Consider the following 21,594-nt stretch of genomic DNA (forward strand, 5'->3'; position numbering starts at 1 on the left):
ACAAATAAGAGCATAAAGGTTGGTAATAACATAAATGATATAAATAAGGACATAGCTACTCCTTGCAATGGGGGGAATGGGACAACAAAAACTGTAACAGTCACTCATCCACCCCCGGTACTAGTTACCCAACCACCCCCTGTACCAGTTAACCAAACCGCCCCCAGAAGTCAATCCATCATGGCAGGGGGGAACAACGAGGGGAGAAAAGAAGTAAAGAGAAGACCCACAGTTAATCTCCCCCCAGATTGCGCTCCGTACATAGTGGTATTGACTAATGTACCTGAGGTGGACTCTCATCTTACTGAGTCTCGAGCAGAAACCCACGACTCCTTGAAAAATAAATCGGTATCATGGCTAAATAGGAATTGTGGGTTTCCATTTTCTTTCTCTAACGACATAATATCTACCCGCAGAGTTAGCTGGATTGGGAATTCTAGGAAAAATAGTAAGGGGGACTGTAGCATCGTTAATTTTAAGCATCCGCAGCATGTCGCCACAGTTCTGCTTAGAGCGGCTTCCCTTCCAATCACTGATAATACTGTATGTGCACGCCCTCTTGGGTTACTTCTATAATCATCTTAGAAATACACCACACCCACATACGAATCAGCCTAAGCCATTTTTATCCTTATCCAGGCGTGGTTTGGTTACTTCTCCCCAATTTAGGAAACAACCCCCAAATAGATTGGAACCATACCATTATAGGTTGTCCAGGCCAAATAGTCAATTTGATCCAGTCCTCCCACTAACCAACCGATATACTCCTCTATCTTCTATGGAGGAAAATGATTGACTGTTAAATGACCTGAGGACTAATGTACACATTCCACACCCTACTTGTAGGATTATGACTTGGAATATTGCTGGTATTAAGGGTAGAGAAGGGAATGATACCTGGATCAATTCATTAAAAACCTATGATATCATAGCGCTCCAAGAGACCTGGGACCTGACAAATAGTTTTTCTCTGGATGGGTACAGTCACTTTTCCGTTCCAGCAACTCGTAGTGCTGCAGGTAGAGCTAAGGGAGGCTTACTGAGTTTAATTAAACTTGACCTAAAGGGTAGATTAACTCAGTGTAACTCAGGTTGTCACAATTGCCTAATTGTGGAACTATCCCCCTCTGATACCCCCAAGATTTTATTTATTAATTTTTATAATTCGAGCGCCAATGAGTGTACCAGCTTAAATCTGAACTTATTGGAGACATTTTTGTCAGTCTATAGTACTAATGTGAGTACCTTTGAAATTATTTTCCTTAGGGACTTTAACATCCATCCCTGTAACCAACCGTGTGCCAACATAGAAGAGGAGGGCCCCCCATATTCTTCACCCATCCATCTTGAACATTCGAAACGGGGAGAGGCCCTTGAAAACTTTTTGGCGAGATGGAACCTTTATGAGTCAGGCTGCCGGGAGGGTGGCTCTAGGACCCCCACATTCAAAGGAACAGACGATGGTACTATTATTGATTATATTTTTATGTCTTGTTTTATACTGTGTAAAGTTTTAATGTATAAGACTGAGGTCTCGGTCTTCAGTGACCATAATCCGGTGTTAATAGAGATACTGCCCGCGGATTTAATAACCCTTAAAACTGTGACTCATAAGGGTGGCTCAAACGTGGTTGTTAAAGATCAAGGACGCAGGCTAAAATGGTCAAATATAGTCCCTGATACTTTCTTGCAGGAAGTTTTGGTCAAGGTTGAAGATGATGTGGCCATATGTCTAGAGAACCAGGCTCAAAATATACTTGTGGTCACTGCTTTTGATAACATTTGCAGGCAAATTAACCAAAGTCTACTTGTTGGCCCCAGACAGACGAGACATCATGGTAAAAGATGGTTTAATAAAAGTTGTTCCAGGGCCCATGCAGTTTTACTTAAGGCTTTAAAGGCTACCCCTAAAGACCGTGTCAAAATAGCCAGGTTAAGATCTGCCTATAAGAAAGCTAGTCAGGATAGGAAAAATGAGCTAAAAGAAGAGGCCTGGACACAATTACTTGCCCCCGAGACCTTAAAAAATAGTGGGCAGTTCTGGAAAATCGTAAAATCAACCTCTATTCTCAGGTGAGGATGATTTTCCCCTTGAGTCTAACATCCCAGATGAGGGATGGATAACGCACTTTGGGAAAATATATTCTACCCCAGACTCTGAGAACCACATGATTAATTCCTATTTTAGATCTGAGGGTTCCCATGTGACTTTTGAGAACATAGAGGTAGAAAGGGCAATTGAACAGACCTTAAAAAACAAGGCTCCAGGCCCTGACGGGGTTCCTGCAGATGTTTTTAAATGTGCGCCGAAATTCTGGTCCAAGATCCTGTGTAGTGTTTTTAACTCTCTGAATCAAAACAACATACCGGTCTCCTGGAAAAAAATCTATTATTATTCCAGTCTTTAAGAAGGGAGATAGGCAGGACCCCTCCTGTTATAGACCTATCTCCCTAATAGATTCCTCGGTAAAAATATTGGGACGGGTTATTTTGCACAAATTAACGGACTGGCTCGATGACAGAGGGGTCCTGTCGAATGTGCAATATGGGTTTAGACCGAAAAGGAGCACTTTAAACCAATGCCTTAATCTGCAATTGCTATTGGACAAATACACTAAGGCTAAAGAGGGGTCAATGTACCTGGGGTTCATGGACCTCTCATCGGCATTTGACCTAGTAAATCGGACAAAGCTTTGGCAAATTTTACTTAATATGGGACTCGATCAGGCCTTAGTTAATCTCCTTGCGGATTTACATTCTGGCCTATTGGCTTCCGTCCGGGTCACTGCTGAGGGGCGTTGCTCGAGCCATTTTAACTCAGATAGGGGGGTCAGGCAAGGGTGCATCCTCGCCCCCCTTCTTTTTACGGTATATATCAACGCCTTAGAACCTGTACTAAAGGAGGCAACTCTTGATATACCACGTATAGTGGAACTTGGTATTCCAGTTCTCCTCTACGCGGATGACGCTGTCCTTTCACGGACGGGGGTTGGTCTACAACGGCTGCTAGATGTTTTGGGGAATTTTATGGGATCCTTGGATCTCAAAATAAATGCAAAGAAGTCACAAATCATGATTTTGGGGAGGTGCGCTAGGAAGAAGCAAGTTAAAACTTTTTTTTGCTGCGAAGAAGAACTTTGCAGAGTGCCCACATTCCCCTATCTGGGGATTACCTTCGATGAGAGAGGGAATTGGGGCCCGCAACTTAAAAACAGAAATATCTCCTTCGCAAGAACTACTTCCGCACTCCTGGGCTTTACCAAAAAACTGAGGGCAAGACCTATAACAGCCTTAATGAAGATCTATAAAGCGAAATGCCTTGCAGTAGCCACATATGGTAGCTCAATATGGGGCTAGAGCGCCCCAGATTGCCTTCAGGTGACTGAAAATAAATTTATGAGATCCGTCCTGTCAGTGCCTCAGTCCACTCCCTCATACTATCCATTCTGAATTGGGGGTGGGTTTTATTTCTGACATGATAAGAATGGCTCCTTTAATATGCTGGATGAAGACCTGGTTGAACCAGGAAATCTCCCATAACCATATTATCATGAAAGACTGTCTACTACTAGAAAATTCCAGTAAGATTCAGTGGCTGACAAACATCAAAAGATAATAACATCTAATGACATTATACAAATTAAAGTAGCTATGGTACAGATGTTGACTCTGGAGAGAGAGGAATTAGAGCTTAGAAAACCCACTGTAAGGGCTAATCTTATGGTAGCCAGTTCATCAGGACCTGAAATTTATCTTAATTTGGTGAACCGTCCCTACCATAGGTTTCTTTTAACTCGTTTTCGTTTTAACTTATCTGAATTTAGGAAATTTTTCTAATTGGAGTACCCCTGAAAATGCAATGCCCTGTTCGTGTGACAACTTTTCCACTCAGAACACAATGCATTTTTTGATGTTTTGTGGTCACTTTATGGAACTAAGGATGAAATTCCTGGCTCCAATACTTAAGGAGGCGGGGTTCCTGCAAGTCAAACCTGCTCTTTTGTATTTACAATTATTAAAGACCCCCCAGATCACCTTTCATGTAGCTAGTTTTTTAGCGGGTGCTGTCAGGATTAGGAATAGAATAATGATTAAAAATGATTCATTATACTTAAATGAATTTGGATACAAGTTAGAAAGATGTTTGCACTGTAAAAAATGATAAGGTTGTGTAATTAAATTGGCTGATGCTTTTATCCTATTTATTGTGATTTTATGAAAAAAATGTATGTAACTGCCGGTAGATTCTTAATTGGTTTTATATTTTTATTTTATTATGTGTAAATAATGAGTTTAATGTATGTTTCGTATTGTACCATTGTCTTTTTATGATATTGATTTATCGAAATAAAGTATTCTGTTTGACTGACTGACATATGAAAGGTTGAGTAGCAGCTTCACTTGTGTACCTCGCAGTATAGCCTCTGCTGAAGGGGAGTAGCTGGGGATATATTACTGCTTGGGCCTTCCTAATAATATGTTAAGGATGTGCAATATGTTTTCCTGTATCCATAAAACAGAAACCAAGATAGTTATACTTGGATGTTTCAGAGATCAATTGATTGCCGCGCCTCCATCTTAAGTTTCTTTTGTTTTTGTAGCTGCAGAAAATCATGAACTTTATTTTATCTGGATTCGCCACCAGTTTGTTCACAGTACTGCAAGAATGAAGCTCAACGATAACTCTGCAGATAAACGTTTTCATGATCTGAAAGCATGACAGAGCCGATCACTGGTGGGATTGAGTTCTCCCTTGCAAGTGGGCAACCTATAACTGAGGTGTAAAGATTAAACATAAGAGCCAGAACACCCCCTTGCTTTAGGCCCCATGTAGTCTAAATTTGTTTGGTTGCTGAATTGTCTGTGCTGGTCTTGACTCAGACCAACGTGTCTAAGCACAATGAGATGTTTGCTCTTAGCAACGTGGAAGGTATGCCCCACTCTGCCAACTTTGTCCAGAGTTCATTGCGGTCAACAAGGCCAACATCAATGGAGTAACTTACAAAGCACGCAAATAGCAGCGGGCGAGAAGGAAGAGAAGCGCTAGAGACCAGATATGACAAGACTACAATATTGTCGATGGTGAAGGAATGTTATCTAAATCCAGTTTGATAAAAGAGTATAATATTAGCTTTCGCCACCAACATCTCAGGTTCATGGAGTAGACTTTTAGCATAGATTTTAGCCTCTTCATTCAGTAGTGTGATTAACCGTTAGTTCCCTAGGTTGGCATTACTCCATATTTTGTGAATTGTATGGAGGATGGACTCCTTCCAAGATTGCGGGAACACTGCGCTTTGAAAGCAGTCCACCTGATGGGTGTTGGCGCTGGGTTAATCAACATGCATTTGTAAAGCAATAGGGAGGGGGCACGGACAATGGGAGGGGGTGAGAAGGTGCGAAAAAATAGTGCTGACAGCGTAAATAACAGGTACCATGTAACACTCCAAACAAGCGCTCGCCATCTGTTTTCACCCAGCCACATGTTTATATTTGCATCGCACTTTCACACTTTCACTTAAAACCTCAAACACAGACTAATCAAGCAATACTCTGAAACATTAATAGCGGATACCTACCAAATACCTCCAAAGGGTAAAAAAAAAACAACAACTCATCTTCATAACACTAATCCAGCAAAACGATCCACAACCCTTACCGCATTCCTTAACACCTTCAATGCTACAGGACATTTTTCTCCTGTGCTGGATATTTTATTTTCCCATTGTTCATGACAAGGTCAGCTCGTCATAAGCACAGCTCCAGTGTACTGCATGACGAGCTGACCTTGTCATGAGCAGGTTAATATAACAAAATCCGTCAACATCCCATATGGCCGAAAAATTTTGATTACCAACTCCCGCTCCTTCGAGGGCATAGCCACCATAACCATCAACCTCATACAAGATAATGGCACCAACCTCCACACCTTTGACTCCATCTTCCCAACACTAAGGAACACTGTTCACCTCAACCTAACAACCCCCTACCAACCTAGCCCACCCCTCAGGGGATAACACAGAATGAAAAACATCTGAGACACGCTAATCATCCTAACTCTAGATCCCCCATCATAACACACTCTGTCCACATCACCTCCCCTACTGAACCTCCTCTGCCACCCTCACGATTTCACCACACCCTCTCACACTCTAGGGTAGTCCACCCAGAACAGGCCATCTACAGAGATCAACCTGTACCCTCAACCCGTCAACACCCATGTCAACCCCTCCCTGATCTCACACCTCACTCGCTTTCCCTCCATGCCCTCTGAACACAGCCCCAGAGGCGCCAGCCCCCGACAATCCAAACCAGTCGCTTGTTTTTTACAACTCGACGAAGGCTAAACCACAAAGACCCTCCGTGAATCACTACCCCCAACTCCCCACCGACCACCACATCATTCTATTTCACATCAACCAAACAGAAGCATCCCCTACTCACAATCAGAAAACTATGCAATGGTCACTAAAAATAAGTCCGATACCACTAGATGTGGAAGTCAAAATGATGTTCCTACTCACCGCCCCCTCCAAAGTAACCTCTTAACAGATGACCTTCCATCACAGTATAACTCTACCATGTCTAGACTAACTAGTTCCCTGAAAACTAAAAGACAAATCAATAAAAAAAAAAAAAAATTATCTGAGAGACTCCCTCGAGATCATAGGTTACCAAAGACCTCAACGTAGAAAGAAGACAACTGAGAGCGGCAGAAAGACTCTGGTAAATAAAACCCTCCTCATCCCACCTTCAACATCTCAGAATGGAATGCGGAAAATATAAAAATCACATTGTAAAAGAAAAATCTGCATTCTTCCGCACAGCACTTGATAAATCGCCCCAAACAAATGCTTACCATCAAACATCAAACCTCGAAACCAACAAAACAACATCTCCACATCTCCAAAGAACACTGACAATTTTGCTAAACTCTTCAACGATAAAAGTCACGAAGATCGAACTCTCCTTAGGCCACCATACACTGCCATCCTCAGGAAACCATACCCCCAGAATGGGGGATCCAAACGCTCCCTTGCCCTCAGCAAACTCGCAAAGGCCGGTTATTCACCATAAGCCTTCCAGATGTAACATAAACCTAGGACCCCACCCAACTCAGAAGAGATGGAGGACGTTCAACTCACTCACAGAAGAAGACATCTCAAAGATGATTGCAAATTCCAAATTCTCCTCGTACCTTGCAGATACCCTTCGGCCTCCCTGGCTTAAAGTCTCAATCATGCCCTAACCCTGGGACTTAAAGAAGTACATCGACCAGATGTATTGTGATTTTTTTACACCGGGCCATTCAGATTATATCAGGGCTAGCTTTTATGTCAATCCGTATGTAAATCGACCTCCGGATACTTAAGGATTAGGTCATCGAGAGGTATACAGACTTTAGAACATGAAATGCGCAGTCCTGGGGGACAGTATCTGCTATACGGTGGCAGGCAAGTCAAAGCAGTCTGTTCGTTCGTCAAAGAAACGCTTGCTCGAAAAGTCGGCGGCACAATACATCTAGTCGATACGCTTCTTTAAGTCCCAAATTATCTGGACTTCAAAGTCCTCTTACATGCACCTTGAAGGGTCAACCATTATTTTTAATATTCCTGAAGATGGTCTGGTGGACAAAAGCCTTAATTAGACCGAAACATTGACAACTTCACATTTTACTCTCTTTTGTTATTGGTTAATCATTTAAGAAAATGTGTTCACAATTGTTACTAGGAAGGACATTCATTTGTAAATATTTGCAACTTCTGGTTTCATTGCGTTAGGATTCTGCACTCATTATATACAAAAATTGTCTCTGCAACAAAAACAAAAACTCTTCAATATATACACCTGAGTTCCTTTTACTATATCTCATTTCAATGAAAGAGTATTGCATGTAGAAATAACTAGAAATTTGTTTTTGATAAAAAAATGTTTATTGACAAGTAAATTATGATAGCATGTCAACACTGAATGTTTGAATCTATTTAAGTGTTTAGCTGAATAAATCCCTTGTTGGCACACTTTCCTACTAATACTATTTGCCCAAGCCGTCAAGGGTTGATTGGGTTCCCCATTATTGTACACACTGCTAGAATAACCAGCTTTTTCATATTGAGCCTTTTCTTCCGTCACCTAAATAGAGGAATGATGGACAATTCAGTTACCTCTAAGGAACTCGCAGTAATGACCAGGCCATTTGCCTGTTCACTCTTGCTACTGTTCGTGACGTACACCTGCAAAATTGTGGAGTTACATCGGTCAGCAGAATCTGTTTGAATTATGGGGCCTTCTGGACGGTTTACCTTTTCTGCAGAGGCAGGTCAACTGGCTTAATCTGATGTCTTAGGCTCTTCTTTGGGAAAATGACCGAGTTTGAGATGGTCTACCAGAATAGAGAGTAACTCAGACAGAGGCAATGAGGTCCAGAACCCAATGCTGCTGCGAAGACAAGTGATGGCCCTGGAAATGTTACCATCAATCTGGTCCTCCGTTTTTCTATATATTCGGATCCCCAGGTATTTAAAGGAGGATTGCGCCACCGGAATCTGATAGGCCCCGAAGGGTATGGAGGGAGGGTGAGGCGCGTCGCAGAAATAAAAGCCCACCGATTTGTCGGGGTTTATGGTCAATCTCGACAATCGTCTGAACCTGTGGAATGTGTCATACAATTGGGTATGGTCCGCTTCCAAATCCCTTAGGTAAAGCAACATGTCATCCGCATAGACGGATAATAAGTGGGTTGTCCCTGCCACTGGAATACCCAACTGTTCGGTGCGCTTGCGGAGGGCGATGGCAAGGGCCGCGAGCGCCAGAACAAACAGCATTGGGGATAGAGGGCAGCCCTGCCGGGTACCCCTATGCACTAGATATTCCGCAGAGACATGTCGTCCCGTTCGTGCCTGGGCGGTGGGGTCAGTATATAGCAACTTGATCCATTGCAATAAAGAAGCAGGGAGTCCAAAGCGTTTAAAAGCTTCGAACATGAAGGGCCAGGAAAGGGAGTCAAAGGCCTGCTTCAGATCAAGTGCGATGCACCCTGCTCGGTTCAGTTCCGGTGGTGAGGCAGCCATCAATGCGTGTAGGCGTCTCGTATTCAGGGAGGTGTTACGCCCTGGGAGGAATCCACACTGGTCTCGGTGTATAAGGGCGGGCAGGTGAGGCTGAATCCGCAGGGCAATAGCTTTACTCAATATTTTGTATTCTGTAGACAACATAGAGAGAGGTCTATAGTTTGTTAATTCTAGGACATCTCTGTCCGGCTTAGGTATGGAGATTACCAGGGCTTGCATGGTGGACGTCGACAAGTGTCCTACCTCAAACGCCGTTCTGTAGATTTTTCCAGCACCGGCACTAAGACCTCAGCATAAGCCGAGTAGAACTCCACCGGGAGTCCATCCATACCTGGCGTCTTATTTCTATTTAGGTGTTTAATCGCGGCGCGTATCTCAGGTTGTGTAATGGGTCCCTCTATCGCTTTTTGTACGTCCGCGGCTAAGGTCGGAAAGGGGAGATCGTGCATAAACTCATCTATCCACATAGAGTCGTCCAATCCTGTAGGAGCGTAAAGTGCCTTCAGGTGGTCATAAAATGCCTGGTTAATGGCGGATTGAGTCTGTACTAGAGTGCCCACCGGGGTACATATTCGTGTAATTGTTGGCGGGTCCAACCTATCCCGCACCAGTCGCGCCAGGAGGGCCCCAGAACGGTCAGCTTCAGTGTGCTGTCTCCGCAGATATGCCTTAAGATCTACAGTACGCAAGGATTCTAACGTCTCTGTGTGGTCAATGTATGCTTCTTGCAGGGCCTTCTTCCTCCCCGGATCCACACTTGCCTCACGCTCAAGCCCCTTTAGTCTCTCCTCCACCTCTCCCAATTTCTTGTGGATTTCTTGTCTGGCCCCCACTAGTTGACCTATCGCTACTCTTCGCACCACCACTTTCATTGCATCCCACACCACCAGGTTAGAGGAAGCGGAGTCCCAATTGTCCTCTAAGTAGTGTGTTAGGGCGTCCGACAGGGTCGCCCGAAACGGTCCGTCTTCCAGGAGTTGTGGGTTTAGGCTCCAGGTTGGCACCGGAGTCGGCACTCTGCCCCAGTGGAGAGTGAGCGCCAGGGGCCTATGATTCGAAAAGGTTTTTGCCAGATACTCCGAGGGGCCAACCGACGTAACCAGAGTGCGGGAACATAGGAAGCGGTCTATGCGGATGTGCAAATCGTGCACCGGGGAGTAAAAGGAGTATTCTTTATAGGAGGGGTGCAGTGTACGCCGGCAATCAGTCAGCCCCCTTCCGTCTGCCCATGTAACAAATGTGTCAGTCAGCCTCGCAGCACCAGATTCCTGGAGGGGGGGGTGCGACCTGTCTAAGTCCAAATTCATCACAGCATTCCAGTCCCCTCAGTATCCAGGGCAGGTCAGCCCAGTCTGATAGTGCTAAACCCACCTTATGCAGGAATTTGTCTTGTTCATAATTCGGGGCGTAGATACTGCCCAGAATTATCAGTGTGCCATTGAGGATGCCCTTAACCAGTATATACCTGCCCTGATTGTCCATCCTCCTCTTCAGTTCTTCAAAGGGTGTCCCATGGCATACCCAGATAGTTGCCCCTCTAGAGAAAGCGGAGTATGACGTGGAGTATATAGTGCCCCTCCACTTCTTTCTTAACTTGTGCACTTCCGATGTCGTGAGGTGTGTTTCTTGTAGAAAAGCTATTTGTGTCTGCTGTCTGAGGAGAAAGGAATGACCCTATGACGTTTCTGCACTGCCCCCAGACCCCGCACATTCCAAGTGACAAGTTGGTACGTTCCAACCTGCTCAGCCATGATCTTTCGTTAACAGGTCTATAGGTAACAGTAGTCGTTTGCAAGAATCCCAACCTATGAGCGCCCAGGAGAAGACACACCCCAAAATACCTAACAAGGACAGAACCAACCCTGCGCAGCTGTATAACCCAACTGAGCCCAACATAAAACACTGTAACATATCAGTCCAAAGTCTTGTGCATTCGCCATTGGGGGGGCCGCCAAGCACACACACGAGCATGATGTTGCCGTCATCAGGCGCTGCCGGCTCCACGGCAGTCCAGCCAGAGAGTCTGTTGTACAAATCATAACAAAAGTAAGTTGAAACTTTGCCTCAGGATACTCAATGGAACTCCCTCCGCACCTCGTAGAGTCATCCCCTGTATACAGCTTTCACCCACAGCCGTTAACTTAGTGGAAGCACCTGGCGTTCTCTAGGGCCCTTGCCTACCTTCCGCCTTGCAATCTTAGGACCCCCCAGAGCTCATACAGGGTTCACGCTGTGCAGTGTAAGAAAAGGATACAGTGAAATGCATTTGAGAGAGCAGTCTCAGGACATCTCAGCTGTCCAGTCAATTGTCCATCAGCTCATACGCAACTTGGGGAGTGACCGTGGGAAAAAGGACCACACTGTTCTCAGAGTCTGATTGTATTGTGCCGTCCTCAGAATCCGTAGTTATTCTCGTCGCATCTTCTCAGAAATTACTGGCCACCGATAGCGCCTCAAGTTGGTCTTTCTGCTGTTGTGCCCTGGACGGGCCCTTTCGGTTCCTATCCTTCCCCGCTCCTGGGGACCCCTGGCTGTCACGGTCTGAATCCCCCTTTGAGTGCCCGGTATTATCCATTTGAGATCCAGCCTGGCTACCATCGATGCCCATCACCTCCAGACATTCATCAGCGTCTGCGGGGCTTTCAAAGAAGTGGGTTTTCCTCCCGTATATTACTTTCAGGCGGGCAGGGAAGAGGAGGGCATATTTCAGCTGTGCCTTCCTGAGTTTCCTTTTAACCTCCAGGTACGACGCCCGCCGCTTCTGCACCATGTTGGTATAGTCCGGATAGAGGGACTGTCCCGGTAATTCAAGATCCGGACTATTGAGGGGCGCGGCGGGCGACCCGGTCTAGGCTGACCAGTCGGTATCCTTTGTGCACGTTCCACGCAGAAATGTGGAGAGAGACCATCGGCCGTAACCTGGTCGCGGAACCAGTTTTCCATAAATTCCGCTGCCCTCGTCCCCTCGCATTTTTCCGGCAGGCCAATCACTCTTATATTGTTGTGGCGATTTCGCCCTTCTGCATCCTCCACCCTATCCGGAAGGGAAGTGACCTAGGTCTGCAGCTCCCGTATAGAGGTAGTGTGTTCCGCCACAGTCGGTTTAATGTCTGCAACCTGCAGTCCCTGGTCCTTTACCCTCTCCGCCAGTTTGGCGTGGTCTGCCTTTAGAAGAGAAAAGTTAGTGGTGAGGGTCCCCAATTGCTGTTCCACCGCCAGCCGAGAGTCTCTAATTTCTTGTAGGATAAGGTCAAGCTTGTCCACACTTTGTGCACCTGGTTGCGCCGGCTCCACAGTCCCCGGACGACCTCCACCGTATCCCGCACCAGTCTGCAGGTGGGGCCCTTCAGGATCGCCTTGCCCCTCAGCATGCTTCGGGCCTCTACGCACCATGGCCGCCCAGAACCGGGGGTCGAGTTCGTTTAGGGCTTCGTGCCAACTCCGCTCTTGTGGGACGGGTGTCCCGCTCTAGCCCTCGTGGGTGTCTATCTCCCGGAGCGGTCAGCCGCGTAACAGTGCAGGGCCATGGGGGCCGGTACAGCCCGCACTAGGTCTAATCCAGAGCACAGCTCCCAGTGCCCGCACCTTCTCCACTGTCCACCCTCGTTCAGAGGCCCCCAGAGGCTCACTCGTCCCACGTTCCGTCGAGCGGATCAAGGCAGCAGCGGCCCCGGGCACCGCCCCGCCGTACGTCCGGTGAAATCAGGAGGTCCAGTGCTCTGCTCCGGGCCCAGCGTCCTCCCTTCACCAGTGAATCAGGCACCTCATTGCTCCCGTGCCCTCACCTCCGCTCAATAGGCAGTTCTCCCCTCCACTGTCAGGGTCCCTAGTGGGATAGAGGGGGTCGAGGGGGACAAAGGGCCGGGAAAAATGTTTCGCCTTCGTAGGCCCGCTCCTTGTGGCCTCCAACAGTGTCGCCGGGTCCCCACGCCGGGCCGACCACCAATTAACCAAAATGGCGCCAATGGGGATTTTCGGGTGCCCTCTAGCACAGTCCTCAGCCCCGCGGCGCGTCTTCTCCAGTCCCCCACTCCTTGCCTCCACAATCAGATCGGGGGGCCCTTTACACGGGAGGGTGTCGGGCTCTCCACTCACCACCGCCTCCAGCAGGTCCGAGTCGCGGCCGTCCGCCACGCAGCGGGAATGGCGCCAACTGGGGTCCTCACTCTTCCTCCCTGTCGGCCGGGCTCGTCACTCCTTTCCTTCGGCAGCTCCTCCGCTGTGCCCTGGGTGCGGGCCAAATCGCAGGCAGGGGGAAGCTACAACAGTGTCCACCGTCCCCGCGGGAGGCCCGCGACCTCTTGCAGCTCACTTCCGGCCGGATCCCGGACACCTCTCCCAGCCCCGCTGCCGGCCGGCCGGGCGCCGCCTCCACGCCAATCCCGGCTCCGGTGCTTACTGCCGTCCGGGAGGCCTCGTGCGCTCCCGGGCGAAGGAGAGCTGAACCGCACCCGGAACTGAGCCCAAAGCAGCAGCCCAGCTCCGTCTACAGCCGCCGGTTCGTTAGAGCTGCGGAGATCGCCCTCAGCTCCGCTTCTGCAGGATTTAACTCTCGGCCGGGCCCGGAGCTCTAGCAAGCGCCGTCCGCCATCGTGGCTGTTCGGCCACGCCCCCAACTTCTCCTACAGTTCTTGCAACAGTTTTTCCCCCTTTTTCTGACATGCCCAGCTGTATCTTGTGGTCTCCACCCATACCCCAGCCTTAAAAGTGTCCTAGAGAACATCTATCCGGGCACTCCTTATATTCTCCGCAATAAACCTCGGAATCCAATTATTCATGTACTTAATATATCCCTCGTCATAGAGCAGTGCCCTTAGAATGGCCAGCTAGAAGCAGGAGGGGAAGCTACCTCCATCTCCAACACCACAGGGTTGTGGTCAGACATAACCCTGGGGTATTTATATATTTGGCTTGTCAGTGCGAATTCATGAGACATAAAAGAAAAATAGTCCAACCTAACATGGATCCGAAGTGGGCCAGTAAAAAACGTATATCCTGGATCATGTGGTTCCTTTTAGCCCCAAATATCAGATAGCCCGTGGGCAGTACATAAGTGAGTGAGGGATCTAAAAACCCTTGGTTTACGGCCCTGAAACTATACCTCCCTAGTCTTGGAGCTGCTCCCTTTAACGATAATGTTTATGTTAAAATTCCTGCAAGGGAGCGGCCAGCCTGGCAATTTATTGTTAAGCCAGTCAAACATAGTCGGATCAGCGGCCACAGATCCATAACCGAACATAATGTGAACACATTATTGTGTACACAACATTGCACAATAGCCCATCGGTCAAACTGATCGGCCCTGCTAAGTGGGAACCTAGCCCTTCCCGTACGAGCCATAATGGCCACCCCCGTGTACGCGTCCCTTGTGTGATGTTAGTCACTAGTTGATAACCTGGTAACTCTGCTACTTCCCTCTCTTTGCCTCTATGTGGGTCTTTTGAAGACAGACTATGTCTGCCTTCAAGAATTGTATATCCACATTAACCCTTCTTTTTTTCAAGGGATTATTTCACCCACAAATGTTTATTGACGCTATCCTTAACTTACTCATCTACATTTAGTTGTTGTTCACCGGCACTTATTAAAGTTCCTGCCCATAACAAAATCCCCAAAAAAGCATGCTTGGAACATCCCTACCACAGACCATTTGGCCTCTGGTTTGGCCTTCTTGAACATTGCCTGGTGCAAAAGAAAATACCCCAAAAAAGATTGGGATGGCTCTAGGCTTCTCATTTTGATCTGGTTGCTCCCTTTTTTTTAGCATGAGAGAGAACCGATGCACTCTCTGCACCTCCGCCACTCAATCCCAACAAGCCAGCTCAGGGAAAGCCTCCTTCAATACTCTCAGCAACGAAGCCCGAATATAGCCCCCCTCAGAGTTCTCAGCAATACCAATAAGTCTGAGAATATTTCTGTGCTGGCGGTTTTCAAAATCTTTGAGCTTCCACAACATGTCTGTCACCCGAGCTTCTTGAGAGGATAACGGTCTTCCCATAGCCTCTGCCCCAGCCTCTACCACTATTGTCCGTTCTTCCACCACCGTTGTGCACTCTGAGATTTTGGTACAAGCCTTATCGACCTTACGAATGGCCCCTTGAAGCTTTTTTGTAGCCAGATGTGCTTTGTTATTCTCCATGCGGGATTCAATTTGCATTTTTTTCAGTGTAAAATAGATTAGTCCTATGAGGGGGGAGATTCAGTCTTAAGATTCATAATTAGCACTTCCCGTGGCGTTTCCTCTAACTGCTGAACTCCGCTCCTCCAAAATAAGATTTGAGGAAGAATAGTCCTATCTCAGCTGGTTGGCCATACCCCGATCAGATTCAAAGACAAGCTCGTCAGACCTCGCTTTTCCAAAAAATTTCATCCTTTTCTAAGAGGCCACCCATTTTTGAGTGGCCGGCTTAGCCGGAGAGCTATGAAGAGTGTCCCCAAAAGTGCCTGGCGCCGAGTCCGCATCAGATTGGACATCACCAACCCCGGATAGGTCAGATTCATCAGTAAGGGAGAAAGAGATTCTCAACCCCTATAGGCGTAGCCCCTGCTCTCAGCTTCTGCCTGTCATGATGAAGAACAGTGTTTGCTTCAACCCCCAGAAGTCGACTCTCCGAATCCGCCAAGTTTTCAGTTAGCAGATATTGATTTAGCAGAGGGACGCAATCTGTAATCTCAACCCCTGTATCGCCTAAAGGCAGATTAAAACCATCTTTATCGACCGCTATATTGCCCTGAGATATCAAACAGGTTAAAGCTGTACTCACGATATTTGTCCCCAAAGAGAAATTTGCTGCTGTTCCTATTTACTAATGAATCATGGCTGAAGCCACCACAAAGCCTGCTTTTTAGTTGCCTGCGTCCAGCAAAAATCTCTCTCAACAAGTCAGCACTAGACACCTGCTCCTTCAGTTTCAATTTAGAGCCAGTGGCATCATCCGCATCGCGTCTCTCAGCGGGGGCAGCGACATTATCCGTCCTTTGCCCGGCCAGAGTTTTCCTACTCGGAGAGGCTCCCTATGCCCACATGGGTACCCCAGCTTCGACACGATCTTTAGCAGCCTTATTCAGCTTCGGGGCATCGTGACCTGCAAGCTCCACCAGTGGCAACGACCGAGCCCGCCAAACACCTCTGCCGCGGCACGGAGCAAAAGCAAGGTAAGCTTTTTAGCTCCAATAGGCTCGGAGTAGATTTTTTCTTTAAGATTGGCCTGTAGCCTTCTCGCAGCCTTGAACAGCACCATCTGCATTATCTAAGTATCACCAGAGATATAAATAACATATAGCGGGCTTGAGTGGGCGGCTCGCGCAGCGTTCAAGCAGCCACCATCTTGCTCCTCAATCATTTATATTTCTATCGAAAGAACTTAGAAGTTAGAGAATTGATAATTATTCTTATGCTATTACATTTTATGGAGTATTTATGTGTAACTGCTACCCCAAAGCTTGTTTTCTATATCGGCGGATAATGGAGTAGTCAAGTGGGGAAAGCAGATACAGCAATGGTTGAGATGATTTATTTAACTATGTTTTGGTCGGGAAGAGAAGGTTCAGTTAACTTGTGATTAACAAAGCAACCTCCAGCCTATGTTTGGTTGCTGATCTGTAGAGATGCAGGAGTCATTTGTGAGAACACCAGGTAGTGCTCTTAGTGAGTGCACTGCTGTTTGTATCAGACTGTCCTTTGTTGATTTGTTCAATATTGCGAAGTTTCTCTTTGATAAGAGCCCTCAACACAGATAGTAACGCCCTTCTCGAGATATAGGCATTCATGCACTTGAGCTATAATCTACAAGCTGCTCTTTAATGCCCTTTTTGGACAAATGAGTCTTGGTTCAACATATTGAGGAACTCTGTTACTTCGAGGTCAAGATCCCATCACAGATTTAGCATTTGTATTATCATCATAGGATGTATGTTCAGTGTGTTTTCCAGTGAGATCATAGAGACCTTTGCGCACAAAAGTTCCTTTGATAGCAATCTCGTTTCTCTGAGATGGGTGATGAGCTTGGAAGATATCCAGTGGAGATCACCTGGGTGATTTAGATTCACAAAAAGATATGAGGCAACTGTGATAATTATGCAGCCGTACACCAAATATCAATTCATCAACCAGTACACAACTAAATAAAAGTAAAATATATAGATAGGGTACAGGTGAAACATATTTTGTCAATAGACGAGATACTTCCGCAAACATGACCAATAATAAAGTATAGATACTTGCGCACTCCTGAATCTCTATTAGGTCTATAGTTCCCAAAGTTAAAAGCTTGTTTATATCTCCTATTAATTGAATCTATTATTCGTGTTCATAAATGGAAGACAATACTCATATCAAATATTACAGCAAATGTCTTCTCAATAAATATATTTCCAACTAACACAGCTTTAGCCCTCTGAATCTTTTAAAAGGCACTGCCCTAAAAGAATAAATCATCATTATGATGCTAAAGTCGCTTACCTGACGCACTATACAAGATTACCTCCACAACCTAACAAACAAAGGACCTAGCAAGTGAAATGTAATCTCTTCAATACTATCAAAAATTACAAGTGTATGCAGGCTAATTCTACTCAATGTAAATGCATCCGCTGAATGCAATATAGACAAGTATTCCAGTCAAGGTCCATTCGAGATTCCAAACCAAAAACTTGTATGTGAGAAGTCCGCCAGCTCAGAGATTTGAGAACGCAATATCGGCGTCTTGAGAGGCTATACTTATTGACCTTGTGTTTGCTCTAGCCTGGCTGCCGTACAGCTCTCTTTTTGTTGTTTCTCCTGCGAGGTAACATGTTGTGCAGTTTCATCTTCCTCACACAGGAATAATACGGCACGCTAATTTCCCTGGTTTCATTTTCCTGGCACTTTGTGGTACCAGAATTCACGGCCACTGTACTGTTGTGTATTTAATTTCTTTGAGACAGTGCCTCTCACCCTGAGAGCTCTCAAGAGACACTAATGCTACATTTCCAACAGAAACAAATGCAAAGCTTTAAGCAGTGGGACAGTCCCCTACCTTTTTTCCACTGCTCTCTCGCTACTCGAGGGCTGGAAAACAAAGTCATTGATATGGCACAGAAGGCATGACGCTCAAAATCCACACTGCCTCTTAGTTATCCTTAAGTCAGAAAAAGCAACTGGATCCCAGTGTAATAGTTTTGAATGTATCCATCAGTGCATGATACTTCGCCCTTGTTAAGGTATGTAGTGCCAGGGAATAATGTCCACATGTCATTCTTCAATTTCACCAATACTTTTGTGTTCCAATTTTTCTCACTTACATTTTCCACCACTCTTCACAATGCGATCCTTCCCCTCTCACTCTATTGTGCAGCACCAGGTATTGTGGCTGTGCAAAGCTTTGGACTTTTCTCATCCCTGCATTTGCTGCTGTCACTACTTTTCTCTTTGCCAGTTCCCACCTCATTCATCTACATTCCCTTCTGACTGCCTCCATTCCCTCTCCCTTCCACCGCTTCAGATTAGCATTGCACCAAAGAAGGTGACAGAGTCTGGGCAGCTCAAATTTATTCGCCTCACACTCACTTCTCTTCTTCTGCCCATGGCATTCTGCTTTTTTCTATGCACTGTGTCCGCACAACCATCTCACTGCTGATTCAGCAGGGTCTGCCAACTACTTACCGTCAGGAGCCAGGTATCTTGTATACCAGGAATTGTCCTTAAGAGCAGTCAGAAAGGCTCAGAATGCACTCTTGGTTGATCGCAGACATTTGAGTTATTTCATGGACAACACTTCTTAAAGGACAGCATGGTGAATGGCAGCACATTCCAAATGCCACCTTCTCTAATATTGTCTTGGTTACTCTGTGCTTATTTCTCAACCTGGGTACACAATCTTTTCCACCTGGGGGTGGGGAGGGGGGGTGGGGGGTGGGGGGGGGGCGGGGTTTAGGGGGATGCATTTCCCAGCACATTTCAACTTGCATGTATGGTTGGGATGCCTTCTGGCTTGCAAGCATATAGCAGTTTCCCTGGGTAGCAAACAACGTAGCTGGAAGACCCTGTGCCATCTTTCAACTTGACTTGCCAATCACAATATCTGACCAACACAAAGCAAAAAGGGCCACATGTATCAAAAGTGAAATAGCGATTACCTAATTGCGATTTTTTGCAAATCGCAATTAGGTAATCGCTAATACTAATGTATGAGTTTCCTCCATGAGTGTCATTTAGCGATTCCAAGGGGGTCACCAATTGACCTACCTCATGAATGTTAATGAGGTAGGTTGCACTTTGTGACCCACTGGGAATCACTAAAATCACGGGGATGGTGGACTGCTCGCGCCAGCAGACAACCATGCACGTGATTGCTTTTAAATAAAGCAATATATATATATATTTTTTTTTAATGGCAGCCTGTTATCCTTAAAGGAAAACTGGTTGCGTTTAAAAAAGAAAAATGAAGTTTTCTTTAAATTTTTTAAGAACAACCAGTGGTCCGTGGAACCAATGCCTGCTCTGAAAAAACGTTTCCGCTACCATTTGCGAATGGTTTACTACCAACTTGAAGTAGGTGGTAAAATGCATATATTTTGTCACTGCATTTTGGTCGCAAATCAACATTACCTCCTGTTGCGATTCGATATTAGGAAAGGATGCCCTAAAAATGCCCCTTCTTAATACCAAATCGGTATGTATTCGCAATTCCAAATTGCAATTCGGTAACATGTTACCAAATCGAAAATTGGAATTCATACATACCAAAATTAATTTTACCGGTTGCAAAGAGCCCGATTCTGTGAATCGGGCTGTTTGCGATCTGTAAAATGCATGATAAATGTGGCCCTAAAACTTTAATATTAAATAACAATTGGGATGCAAAAAATGCATTTCCCAGGGAGAAAAGGGTATACAAGGATCATTGCAAAGCCTTACCTTTAAAGAAGTTTGCACAAATAAATACAAACAAAAAAATTGTAAAAGGGGAATTTTTCAGAAAAGAAACACATTTAGCTCAAAGGTTTCAGTGTAATGAATTATTAGGAAAGGAGATGAGGAATTTCATAGAAACCGGGCGTGTTTCAAAAGGCTAGGCCTTTTAGGGCTTCAAATGTGGTGTCGCATAACATTTCAGCAATTATATTCTTTGAACTCTTGGCCCTAGTAAAACGTTTACCAGGCCAGTCTCTGACAAAGACTAAGATAGTCAAAGAGCCATAAAAAGGCCATATTGTGCTGCATCAAAAGAAAAATGTCTTACTATTAACTACAATTCACAACATACACTTTTTCTGATGCACCCTATGAAGTGATCCTTCAAAGTATGAACAAGTGGAAAAAAAAGTTTGTTATACTATCAAAATTAAAGCACAATCTTTTATAAAGTACAGACAAAATGCAGTCTCACCTACAGAAAGAAGTCGCCACATGACAGCAGGTGTGGCAAAGCAGGCAAACACATCGTCTGTGCAGGTGAAATGGGTGAGATGCGGAAGAATGACTGACTGTCCCCGGCACTGACCCCACATGTACACCTGGCCACTTTGGGTCTTAGCTGCAGAAGTGTGAGCAGAGTGGCAAGCTGCAATCTCTACGACCCTGTGAAAGGTAAAACACAGAGATTGCATCACTTGCCTAAAGCAAATATAAAACAATGTGAATGAACATAACATGAAACAAAAACATTTGTAAAAACAAAATCAATTCTAATTTGCAGCAGAAAAGACACTAGCACCTTGGTTATCAAAATCAATTCTAATTTGCAGCAGAAAAGACACAAGCACCTTGGTTATCTGAGCATAATCTAGCCCCTGAAGCCATTTTACAAAAGGTTTTGGACTAGAATCAAGGCACAAACTGAAGTTCTGGGCATGCAAACTAACATAGTTGAAAACTCATTTGATTAACCTCTGTGAGTCAAAGAATAAGTTCAGCAAAATATCAATCTGTATCACTGCTGCGGTTATGTTAATATGATTTTGTCAGGCAGGCATAGACATGTATCAAACAAGATTACAAATGTGTTTGCCCTGTATGAGTCACTGCACTTTGATGCAGATGAAATGATCTTAAATTAATGAAGGTCTAAAGGTGGCTTAGATTACTTGAGAATATGCACTGGTATAGTAGTGTTCTTGTATACGTTGTACAGACGAGCAATAGAGAAAGCACAATTCTCATCTTAGTTACAATTAACAGCTCTAAACGTGAACACTGCTCAATGCATTTAGACAGATGCTTTAGTATCACCTCCAGGACGCACCAAGCCTGATGACCATAAAGAAACAGACCAACTGAGGAAAATAAATGTTCTATAAATTTGAGGCAATAAAAAGAAGCTGGACGTACAATATCTCTATAAGCAGTGATAACACAAAATAATCTAAGAAAAGAAAACTGAAGGCATAATGTGTGGACAATCATTCAAGGATTCCCATGTGCCAAATGGAAACTATCCTGCATTTGAAGCAGTATTCCTCCTAGATAGAGGGGAGCAGATCACCTCTAATCATCAATGAACAACGAAAAATGAACCACTCACCAATGAACAATGAAAAAGGC

General features: G+C 45.4%; 1 protein-coding gene across 6 annotated transcripts in view; it reads right to left on the reverse strand.

The window, feature by feature from the left end:
* RCBTB1 (RCC1 and BTB domain containing protein 1) overlaps nt 1-21,594 on the reverse strand; it is a 255,543-nt gene that overhangs the window by 99,209 nt on the left and 134,740 nt on the right. For all 6 annotated transcript variants that reach the window (XM_078657360.1, XM_078657364.1, XM_078657359.1 and 3 more), the window contains one exon: nt 20,441-20,631. In XM_078657360.1, the coding sequence (XP_078513486.1) occupies nt 20,441-20,631 (191 nt within the window). The remainder of the gene's footprint in view (nt 1-20,440; nt 20,632-21,594) is intronic.

Source organism: Lissotriton helveticus, chromosome 8 (genome assembly GCF_964261635.1).
Source record: "Lissotriton helveticus chromosome 8, aLisHel1.1, whole genome shotgun sequence".
Taxonomy (NCBI): domain Eukaryota; kingdom Metazoa; phylum Chordata; class Amphibia; order Caudata; family Salamandridae; genus Lissotriton; species Lissotriton helveticus.